Source organism: Kryptolebias marmoratus, linkage group LG12 (genome assembly GCF_001649575.2).
Source record: "Kryptolebias marmoratus isolate JLee-2015 linkage group LG12, ASM164957v2, whole genome shotgun sequence".
Lineage (NCBI taxonomy): Eukaryota > Metazoa > Chordata > Actinopteri > Cyprinodontiformes > Rivulidae > Kryptolebias > Kryptolebias marmoratus.
In genome coordinates this window covers 615513-626888 of record NC_051441.1, presented here as the reverse complement: position 1 = coordinate 626888, position 11376 = coordinate 615513, and the positions used below count along the sequence as shown (strand labels likewise).

General features: G+C 54.0%; 1 protein-coding gene across 2 annotated transcripts; it reads right to left on the bottom strand.

The window, feature by feature from the left end:
• Positions 1-52: 52 nt before the first annotated feature.
• On the bottom strand, positions 53-11342 carry si:dkey-89b17.4 (zinc finger protein 646). 2 transcript variants are annotated; one of them, XM_017441416.3, is made up of 4 exons: positions 10768-11342; positions 6108-8885; positions 3171-4280; positions 53-2508 (listed from the first exon to the last, which is right to left on the bottom strand). In XM_017441416.3, the coding sequence occupies exons 2-4, from the start codon at positions 8666-8668 to the stop codon at positions 1623-1625; spliced, it is 4557 nt and encodes a 1518-aa protein (XP_017296905.1). In that variant the 5' UTR covers positions 8669-8885; positions 10768-11342; the 3' UTR covers positions 53-1622. The 2 variants fall into 2 exon arrangements, with proteins under 2 accessions (XP_017296905.1, XP_024858665.1); XM_025002897.2 differs by lacking the exon at positions 10768-11342 and adding an exon at positions 2994-3084 and having other exon boundaries at positions 2377-2510.
• Positions 11343-11376: the final 34 nt, after the last annotated feature.

Below are 11376 nucleotides of genomic sequence, written 5' to 3'. Positions count from 1 at the left end.
AGGTGACAGGAAGTGGCGTCAGAAGGCGACAGGATCGAACAGAAAACCAAACGAGTTTTCTCAGCTATTTATTTTCAGTACTTCAGCAGTAAGGGTTATAGTTTATGGACAAGTTCTCTGTTAAGAAATGAATTATCAAAACATAGTTTATAAAAGTGTATAGTAGGCATTACATATATACGCATGGAAACCAAAAGTTAAGGGTTACTGTTGCTCCGAACCGTTTTCTTCTTCTCTAAACTACTTTAACTGCAGGCAGGAAGTGTCCAAACAAATCGAGGTGCAGGAAGAGAGACGGTGAACAGACGGGAATATTTCTGTCTTCTAGATCACATGGACTCCTACGGCACTTCACGGTCACTGCACGGCGTTCACTTTATTTTTTAACTAGCACCGGTGCTCCTGAACACGCTGACAGACACACAGAACATTTAAATAAGAAAACGGGAAAGGAACACCAATAAATACATGAGGAGGTTCTCCTGAAGGAGAACAGAACCGAGTCCTTCACCGGAGCTGGAGAGACGTGGAAGAAGAAGAGAGGGACGACGTCACGTGGTCAAAAAGGCAGAAGAAGATGAGCTGTCCCGTGTTCTGGGTCCTCCACACGGACGGGCTTTACATCAACACATCCTACACACTACTGCGGTGCGGTCCGGTGCGGTCCGGTCCGGTACCAGAGTCCACCAGAATAATATTCATCATATAAATAAGTGAGTTACTACATGAGCTGCAGAGACACCGAGGTACAACAAGGTCCTTCCAGCTCCGCTGAGATCAGTCCAGGAGCTGGGTCGGGGCCGGGTTCGGAGCCGGGTCGGACCCGGGTCGGGGCCGGGTCGGGGCCGGGTCGGAGCCGGGTCAGGGCTGGGTCAGGGCCACAGGTCCAACAGAACATCACTGTTCACACACATGGACTCAGCTGGACTTAGCTTTGTCTTCAGCACAATCAGAAACCTGAACAACAAAACAAATCTGAGAAGTCTGGTTCTGCAGCTTGTTCTGAAGACAGGAAGTGGTGTTTGCATGCTGGCCAGCGGGTGGCGCCGCAGTGCAGCTGCATTCGCTGACCGCAAACAAACCACAGAAGAAGAAACAGAACACAGAGAAACATGATCTTCAGATCGGTTCTGAAATAATTCATTTATCGTCTCTTCTTCAGCTGTTGCAGTCCTCAGATGTTTTTCGACACAAACTAATAAACTCTGGAATCGTTTGTAAACATTTATTTACAAACTCTGACCGAGTCCAGAAACGTTCTGAACCGACGGAACCACCTGTGTGAAATGTCCGGACCGCCCTGATGTCAGGAAGAACTTACAGTTCTGAGTCCATGTGTGTGACCCACCGAACAGGAAGTGCTCCCAGCTGCTACTACACACACACACACACACACCATGAGTCTTTGCTGCCTCTGCACATCACTCAGCGCTACAAGTTTCAGAGTGAAGACGGTTTCAAACACTGACGAAGGCCTCCGTGGATCCGACCCGATCAGCCCCGGTCGGGTCGGTCTGAGTGGCTGCAGCCGTCGGGGGGAGGGGCAGCATGCAGCGAGGAGGGGGCGGCGGCTGCAGCCAGTCTGAGTGTGGAAGAGGAGCGAGGTTAGGCTGATTTGGCACCTATAAGAAGGGGCCTCCGGGCATGCCCAGGTAGTTGGGCGCAGCCACGTGTGGCGGCGGCGGCGTGGCGCTGCTCCAGTGGACCTTCATGTGGTGCCGCAGGTTGGACTTGGAGGAGAAGCGCTTGTCGCAGTGCTGACAGGAGAAGGGTTTCTCCTTGGTGTGGATCCGCCGGTGGCAGATCAGCTGCGTGGAAACCCGGAAGGACTTGCCGCAGTCGGGACACTGGTAGCGTTTGGGTTCGGTGTGAATGCGCCGGTGGTTCTTCAGGGACATGAGGTTGGGGAACTCCTTCTGGCAGGAGGAGCAGAAGAAAGTCCCGGTCTTGTGGCTGTTCTTGTGGTTGAGAAGGGAGCTGGCGTGGCGGTAGGACCGCCCGCACTGGTTGCAGACGTGGGGCTTGGCGGCGTCGCTGCTGCCCTCCCTGCCGCGAGCTTTGACCAGGCTGCGGGGGTCGAGTCCTTGCTCCTGCATCAGGGTCAGGTCCAGGCCCGACCCCCAGCCCAGCTCCTGGGAGCCCCCCGGTCGGGGCTGCTGGGGTCTGGGCTGGCGGGGCTGTGGCGCCTGGCCGTGGGTGATCTCCATGTGGAGCCTGAAGCTGGCCTGCGTGGGGAACGCTCTCTGGCAGGACCGGCAGGTCAACTCCCGCTGCTTCTGGTGGACGCGTCGGTGGTTGTAGAGCTGGGAGGAGACCCGGAAGGCCTTCCCGCAGTCGTGGCAGCGGTGGCGACGCGTCTCGGAATGGATGCGACGGTGGTTCTTCAGGGCAAGCAGGTTGTTGTAGGTCTTGAGGCACACAGCACAGTGGTAGATGCCGACGGTGTGGGTGTTCTTGTGGTTGAGCAGGGAGCTGGCGTGGCGGTAGGAGCGGCCGCACTGATCACACCTGTGCAGAGACAAACGAGGGGGGCGGGAGGTTAGTGACGGGAGGTGGACATGTGACTCACTGGTATCTGATATATTTCACATGTTGAACATACAGGTATATGATCTGAAATCCGGCTCAGAGCTTTTGTAAAGCGCTCTTTTGTTTCTACACAGGTCACTGGGGGGGGCTGCTGGGTGAAGGAGGGGGACATGGACAAACAACGGGGAGGTTATCTGCACTTCCTGCACTGCACCAACGGCTCGGTTCTCTGTGAAAGAACCGAGGTGCAGGCGTGCAGCGCAGCGAGCTGCAGATCCTCCCTGATCGTCCTCAAACATCTAATCTGCTCAGCGTCCATCACAACAAACACACAGACACACAACAAGAGCAGCAGTCTGTCAGGGAAGAAAACAACATGAAAACACAACATGACTGGTTGAAGGCAGCCTACAAACTACAGTGTGTGATAATATGCTAACTGAAAGCAAACGGGGATGACTTATCTGGTGTCTAATTCAATCTGTCCAAACTTCAGAAAAATCCGAATTCCGGCACGCGTATGGTCCCAAGGAAGCCGGATTGGAGATCATATACCTGTAATAGACACGTAGAGACCTAAATTCATCTTCTCTATTTGTTTTTCAACTTCGAAGAATCACAAACAACTGACGAGAACTCACGTGTACCGACACTCTTCCTCCCCCGCAGGTGCAGCGGCCTTCCTCCTGACCTCCATGCCTACCTGGTTGTCCCCGCAGCGGTGCCGGGCCAGGCCAGACCTCCCCTGGAAGCTCTTCCCGCAGCTGGGGCAGCCAAACGGGGTGGCGCCCTCTTCGTGCACCTTCTGGTGGTTCCTCAGGAACCGGGCCAGCCGGAAGGCTTTCCCGCACGTGTGGCAGATGTGCTTCTTGCGCTGCGTGTGGATGCGCATGTGGTTGCGCAGCGCCATGTAGTTGGTGTAGGGCTTGTCACAGAAGTTGCAGCGAAAGTTGCCGGTCTTGTGGGTGTGCTTGTGGTTGAGCAGGGAGCTGGCGTGTTTGTAGGTGCAGCTGCACAGGTCGCAGGCGTACGGCCGCTCATCCGAGTCCAGGTCCACGGAGGTCCGCTCCATGTTGATGTTGGTGGAGCTGCTGGTGGAGGACGAAGACGGCAGGTGCTGGGCTGGGCAGTCGTGAGCCGAAAGCTCGTCAGCCGTGGCGAAGCCTTCGCAGCAGCCGTCGCACTCGAAGTCCATCTGTGCCCCGGGGCCCTGCGGGCCCTTGCACAGGCCCGCTGTAGTGTGGGTGGCGAGCTGCCGCTGCGTGCGGAAGCCTTTGCCGCACTCCTGGCAGTTGTGCTTCTTCTGGGCGAAGTGGAGGCGGAGGTGGTTCTTCATGGCCAGCCGGTTGGGGTATGTGGAGTTGCAGACGTTACAGTGGTACTCCCCGATCTTGTGAAGGTTCTTGTGATTGGCCAGGCTTCCGGCGTGGCGGTACGTCTTCCCACATTCCTCGCAGGCAAAAGGCCGCCGCCCACTTTCAGCGGGGTCAAACTTCTGGGGCCTGGAGGTTCCGGCAGAGGAGTAGGGCTTCTTAAAGCCTTGGTGGCTGTACTTGACTCCCATCACGGCGCCCTTGGAAGCGTCCCCTCTCATCGGCTGCATCGTCTGAGACGGGCCTGGCTGCTGGAAGCGGGAACCGTTAGGCCCGGTCCGGACGAGACCTTTGGCCCGGTGCTCCTCGTGGAGTCGGAGGTGGTTGATGAGCTGCTTTTGGATCTTGAAGGCTTTGCCACATTCCTCACATTTGTGCCTGCAGCAGGGACGATCAGAAGTGAAGAGACACGACAAACAAACAAAACGACAGCGTTACGGTTTTTACCGAGTCTCTTAAAAACAAAACCACCAGCTCTGAATATCTAATAACAAACACAACCCAGTTAGGGCATTCCTCAGGGATGTGTTCCTGGTCCTCGGCTGTTTTTCATCTATTACAGGTTAATAACAACATTCTGTCTTTCTCTGCAGATGTTACTGTTTTACACACGAACAAAGAAGACAAATAAAAAGTTTGATTCATTTCTTTAAAAAATGAACGATTTCATGATTTTCTGTCATTTAAAACGTCTGAATGTAATCTGGCTCGTTAGTCTCACATCAGAATCAACCGGTCTTAGAAAATTCTGTTTGCCCCATTTATCCTTAAATCAAATCATCCAATAAAAGAACATGAACTCATGATATAAACACAGCAGAAAATCTGCAACAGAACGGCTGGAAAAGAACCGGGTCGGGTCAAAGTCCAGACCTGTCCAAGGCTCCAAATATGGAATTATTTTAAGGTCAACCTCAACATCTAAGAGCAAAAAGGACAAAAATGATCACAAACTCAAACATTATTCCAACCCTCCTCCTTCATCCGGACTTTGGACCAGAGAGAGGGACCCAAAGGACAGTTATTTTACATAAAGATCCAGCCTGGATCGTAGCCTGGACTCTGAGGACTCTGAGGGGGAACACCTCCTGCTCCTGTAAGAGCTCCAAACGGCTCCGGTAACACGATGAGTTGGAGGTGGAGTTAGGTCCAACATCGTTCTAAAGTAGTGTGTGACAATAAAGACGTTCACCTCATGTTCTCAGCCCACAGCTGGCTGCACAGATCCAGTTTATGACCAGAGTAATCCTAAATCTGGGACCAATGGAAACCTTTGGCTGACTGGAGTCAGCCGCTCAACAACCACGAGAACATTGTGGACCAGTGGTGCAAAGGTTCTGCATGACAATGAAGGAATCCAGACCATAAAAACATGGGCCTCTCTGCCGCTCAGCAGTCATTCTGCCATCAGACGCTGGGCGATGTGGACCAGCTGGAGGACCAGGCTGCAGATCGTCTCCTCGCTGCTGCGCTCCAGAAGCTCAGAGTCACGCGGCGCCCGTAATCTTTTCTTTTTCCCACCTAATCAGCCACAATTTGGTTTCACGCCTCGCCAAACGCAGAGTTGACTCTCATTCCTCGACACGAGAGCGAGGCTCTTCAAGTCGGGCGAGGAAACTGGGAATCCGCACGAGCGTCTCAAAGCATTCTGGGAACTGCGTCTGAAAGGTTTGTCCCCAACGGTCGCAGCCCAGAAAGATCCTGAGCAGAAACCAAGGTCTGTAAACCTCAATGAGCTGAAGCCATGTTGGAAAGAGTGGGCCAAACTTACTCCACAACCATGTGAGACACAACTACCACAGAGCTGCTGCCAGAGGAGGTTTTGGTGGATCAGACACCCTGATGTTGTAAAACTACAAGTATTCTGTCCTCAGTCCAACTCCCTCCATGTCCTCTCTAACTGCATCCATATCTGTCCTCTTTGTCTCCAACATCCTTCTGTCCCTCCTCTGGACATCAGTCCTTCAACCTGTGCTGGACCTCTGAGGACCTCAGTCCTGATCCTGTCCATCCTCGTCCCTCCCGAGGAGAACCTCAACATCTTCAGCTCTGACACTGAATTAGGAAATTATATTCAAAGCTCTCAGGTTAAATAAATATATATGTAAATAATTGTTGTAAGAACATTTTAGTTACTTTAATCAAAGTAAACCGTGCTTCCTGTGAGGATTTATTCAAACAGACTCTTGGGACCATGCAGCGTACCTTTTCAGGTCGAAGTGGGTCCTTTGGTGGTTCTTCAGAGCCAGCAGGTTGTAGTAGCGCTTCTGGCACACCAGGCAGCGAAACACACCAGTTTTATGGGACTTCTTGTGGTTGAGGAGCGAGCAGGGGTGTCTGTACCCCCGTCCACACTGGTCACACTTGTGAGGTTTGTCACTTTGGTCGACCATCGACCTGCGTCCATCGCCTCCCACATCGCCGCTTCCCCCGGCGACCCCGTCCCCTCCAGACATCCCTTTGCCTCCATTCAAGCCCGCTTTGCTCATGGAGCTGGCCCGATTCTTTCCAGGGCACAGGTGGGTGACCAGGTGGTGGTGGTCAACGAAAAACACGCCGCAGTCCACACAGATGTGGTTGCGTCCGTCCATCTTGTCGCCGCCGTTGGCGGAGCCACCTGCGATACCCGGCTGCTGACTGTCCGACCTCTGGGGACCGTGGATTAACTGGTGGTTTAGGAGGTCCTGCTTCCTGGAGAAGCTCTGCCCACAGGTGGAGCAGATCATCCTCCAGTCCTGCTCCAGGGCAGATGGTCCTGGTCCGGTTGGGTTGTTAGCGTGGCTGCGCAGGTGGCTCCTGAGGGCCCTGAGGCTGGCGTAGTGATTGCCGCACACGGAGCACTGATAGACCTCTCCGTCGTCATCCTCCTCCTTGTCGTTGTTGCCCATCCTCTTGGCTGCGCTCTGGGAGTACGGTCTCTGGCTGCTGCCTTCCTTCATGCTGCCGGAGCTCCCGGAGGGCAGCGAGGTCCCACCGGAGCCGTGGTAGTTCATGTTCCCCAAGAAGCCATTGGACATGCTGCCCTGCTGCTGCGGCTGGCTGCGGCGGGGACACATGTGAGACTTGATGCCTGAGACGTCTCCGTACATCTCGCCGCAGTCGGCACACACATGCCTGTCAGCCTGACGGTGGGCGGAGCTGCTCTGGGACAGTGAGCCACTGTCAAAGCGATCGTGGAACTCCAGAGAGTCGAGGCCGCTGCTGTGGCCGCCGTCAGGCACGAAGTGAGCGGCGTCTCCGAGGTTTCCCGGCAGTGAGATTGGAGTGGTGGCCCCGCTGCCCTCCTGGACGTAGCTCTGCTGGGAGTCCAGCGTGAGCGGCTCCGGGGACAGCCAGTCGCTGCTGTCGTTGTTGATTGGCTGGTTCGAGGGGCGGCCCTTGTGGCTCCTCAGGTGGCTGTGGAGCGCCGCTAGGTGGGGGTACTGCTTACAGCAGATGGTGCACTGGTAGTGGCCAGTCTGATGGCAGCGTTTGTGGTTGACCAGGCTTCCTGCGTGCCGGTAACTTTTGCCGCACTCGCCACATTTAAAGCGGCGCTCCTCGTCGTCTGGAGAACTGGGCTGAGGCACACGGCCACCGGAGGGGGACGCCACTGAGCCCTGCGAGCCAGAGCTGAGGGTGTCCGAGTTGAGGATCGAACTGTCCTGACTGTGGGAGGGCGGGTGGGGGTCATGAGTCAAATAGTGAACTTTCAGAGTCTCCAGGTCAGGGTGTCCTGCCCCACAGTACGCACAGGTGTAGATGGGGTTGTTGACTGGGGGCCCCATTATGGGGTCATAGGGGCCTCTTTTCTCAGCCGGCAGGGGCGGCAGAGGCAGAGGGTCCCCGAGGGTGGGGGTGTACGCTGGCGAGCGCACAGTGCTCAGGTTGTGAGCCATGATGCCGGGGAAGCTGCGCGGCAGTCCGAGTGACGGCGAGGCGGTGTTGTGCAGCAGGATGTGCTCCTGGAAGTCCGCCTTGTTTGGCAGCGCCACCTGGCACAGGTGGCAGAAACAGGAGGCGGAGTCGTCGCTCTGAGACGACTGAGAGCCGGCGCTGCGCTCTGAGCTGTGGAGGCTGCTGCTACCGCTGCTGCCGCCGCTCACCATGGATGCCCCCGGCGCCTTGAACTTGGAGTGAGTCCTCTCGTGGCTGTTTAACGCAGCCAGGTTGCTGAACTGTTTAAAACACACAGAACACTTAAAAGTTCCTTGCTGGTGACACTTCTTGTGGTTCACCAGACTCCCGTGGTGCCGGTAGGTCCGGTCGCACTGGTCGCACTTGAAGGGTCGGTCCCAGGCGTCGTCGGATTCAGGGGAGCCTTTCTTCCTGTGGTCGTCTGTCTCGTGGCCTGGCAGGACACTATGGCCCATACCACTATTGTTCAAATGGGAACGAGCAAACCCGTCCGAGAGGTCCTGGGCCAGGCCGTAGGTCCTCTCGTCGTGGCCCGCCTCCTCGGGCGCCTCCTCGTTCTCTTCCTCGGCGTGCGCGCTGCTGGGGGATAAAGTGTGGATCCGAAGGTGGTTCTTTAAAGCCACCGCGTTGGGCAGCGTGCGCGTGCAAACCGGACACTGGAAGGAACCGACTTCGTGAGACTTCTTATGATTGGCTAGGCTGGCTGCGTGTTTGTAGATACGACCGCACTGTTCGCACTCGAACCGTCCGCTTTCTTCCTGCTGATAGTGTGCTTTCATATGCTCGAGAAGGCTTGGCGTGCTCGGACAGACCATATCACATTCTTTACAGGGGAAACCCTTGGCACGACTCATATCATGCATTGCCATAGTACTCTACAGCGCAGCAGGAAGGGGGGAGGGTCACGGTTCACAACTCAGCCATGAACAGTGATGTCGGGGGAGGGGGGGAGGGAGGAATTGGCCCAGCTTCGCTCCTCAGCTGAGGGTGGCGGCCATTTTCTCCCGCCAGTGCCAGTCCAGCCAGTCAAGGCCCGCCTCGGGAGGGGGCGGGCCTGCAGGGGTCACGCCGGCCAATGAGGTGTCGCTGCAGGCGAAGAAGGAAGAAAGGAGGAGAAAACGTCACTGACAGAAAAACATCAGTTCTCTAAAAACAACAACCTGCGTTTCTGATCCGGTTAATCCTGGAAAAAACTCCAACTGCTATCAAAGTTTTAATCAAAACGCTCGATTTCTGATCCGAATGAGGTCCCTGGTCGGGTCCCGGGTCAAGTCCGTTTTAAGTGGGTGAAAAAGAAAAACGTTCCTAAATGCGGCGTCTTTTCAAAATAAACTTCCTTTCTCCGGTGTTTCGTTATTTAAAAAGAAAACAGGACACGTTTGTTGGGATTGACCTCCCCCTGCAGACTTTGGGCTTTTTTAGCCGTTCAAACAGCTAAACCTTCGGCTCATCCAGGAGACGGCTGCTGGGACTTCTGGCTTTTTGTAACTTTTATAATTTTTTACTAAAACTTTCCCAGTTAAAAACATTTAAATTCTTTAAAATCTACTTCAGTGTATTTTAGCTAACCCTTCGACTGCTAACGCTTTTAGCTCAGGTTTTACTACTTTCAGCTTTTAGTTAGCATTTAGCTACTTTCAGCTGGGTGACTGAGCAGTTAGCCTCTGAGGTCAGTCAACATCTGTGCAGCTGCTGCAGATCGATGGTTTCATCTCGATCCACAGCAAACGTTTGATCAACATTTAAAAACAGCCGTTTTGTCTCATTTTATTAAATATTGAGTTTAATCAAAGGCAAAATAAACTCCATAAAGTGACCAAACTGGACTAAATAAAGATTAAAACAGTTCTTTATGTGTAACTGAAGCTAATTCACCCGTAAACAGTAATTATTCTGCAGTTAATGTTGACATGAAATAATTAAAGCCGACGCGTCTCGTCCAGCAGCTGAGTTCATCCCTGATGATCTAATATTGACTCCTGGCTGTTTGTTCGGAGGTCATGTGACCATCGGCGCTTCACCTGTCGGCAGGTTTACAGCCAGGAGCAACATGTCTGAGGATCATCCGATCAGAACTTCTCAGACTCGTGCTGGGTCCAAACTTCCTCCAGTCCCAGCTGATGTCCTCCTCTGTGTCTTTCTAAACCCTGTCCAATCAGCTGAGGACACCACAGGTGGACACCCGTCCATCTGAAGGATCAGGAGGCGCCTGAACTGTTCATAATTTACACGTTTGTTTTGTTTTTACAAAGATAAAGACTCGAACATCAGACAGAAAGTGAAGTTCTGTGAAAACTTTCAGCGACACGCAGAGGTTAGTGATCTGATCTGATCTGGAATCTGCAGCAGATTACAGATCTGATCGTCCGATTTAACCAGCTGATCTGGAATCTGCAGCTCATCTCGTTACAAACACCCAGATTTAAGAGTCGGATCAGAACCTCCTCACAGCTTTGATTAAAGGTCTGAGCCTGATCGACCCGGACCGGTCCGACCCGACAGAACACCCCCTGAGGCTGAAGACCCCCCAGGAGCGCCGGTGGACCAGGGTGGACCAGCAGAGACGTCCTTCAGACAAACTAACGTCTCAGATCCGCGGCTCGTTCTGTAAACGGAATAAAAACAACCTGCAGATCTGATAAAACTTTATTTTATTCACAGCGAAACAGGAAACAAACTGGACAGAAAAATAAGATTTATGAATCTGTCCGTCCAGATTTCTCCTCTTTTAACAAAAATAAAGAAAACTGAATCAATTCTGCAGATTTTATCTGAATAAAAACTTCAGATCAGAAATTAATTCAGTCTCAGAACCGAACTGGATCAGAACCTAGAATCAGCTGATGATTGTTTACAGATTCTTCTCTGACAGAACAAGCAGCAAAAAGTTCTGGTTCCGATCTGAATCTGAGCTCATCATGTAAACAAACCGAACCGGTCCACATGACCCGGGTCAGCTCACACGCACCTGGTTTTGACCCGGTTCTAACATTCAGCTGTATGTTCTCCGGTTCTGACCCAACATGTGAAGGTTTCCTGAGCCGGACCGGACTGCCTGACCTTGGCCCGTCTCCTCCCGGTCCGGTCCAGCCCCGGCAGGAATTTACGGGGACAAAGCGGGGCATCTGTGCGCCGCGGCTCGGCCATTTCCTGCCGCCAAGACCCCCTCTTCCCCCGGGGGAGCGGGCTCCAGCAGCCCGCCGGTCCGGTCCGGAGAGCAGAGCAGCGGCTGGTTCCGACATGATGCGGGCCGGCAGCTGCAGCCATCAGCCCACTTTCACCGAGACCTCCGAACATCTGAAAATGGCTTTCAGCAGCAGAGAGCCATTTTACCCGAGCTAACGGGGTTAGCTCGCTTTTTAACCCGTAAACAGCTTCCGCTGGCCCGCTTCAGCCGAGCACCCAGCAGCGTTCACCGACCGGACCGAGGGGTTAATCCAGCCGAACCGGACCGCGGTCATTTCTGACAGAAACAGCGGATGTTTGGTGGAGAGGATGCGGTGAACGGAGGCTGATGCTCGGCCGAGCTAGCGCCAGCGTTAGCGCCTGGCTAGTCGCTTAGCACCCCCCCCCCCCC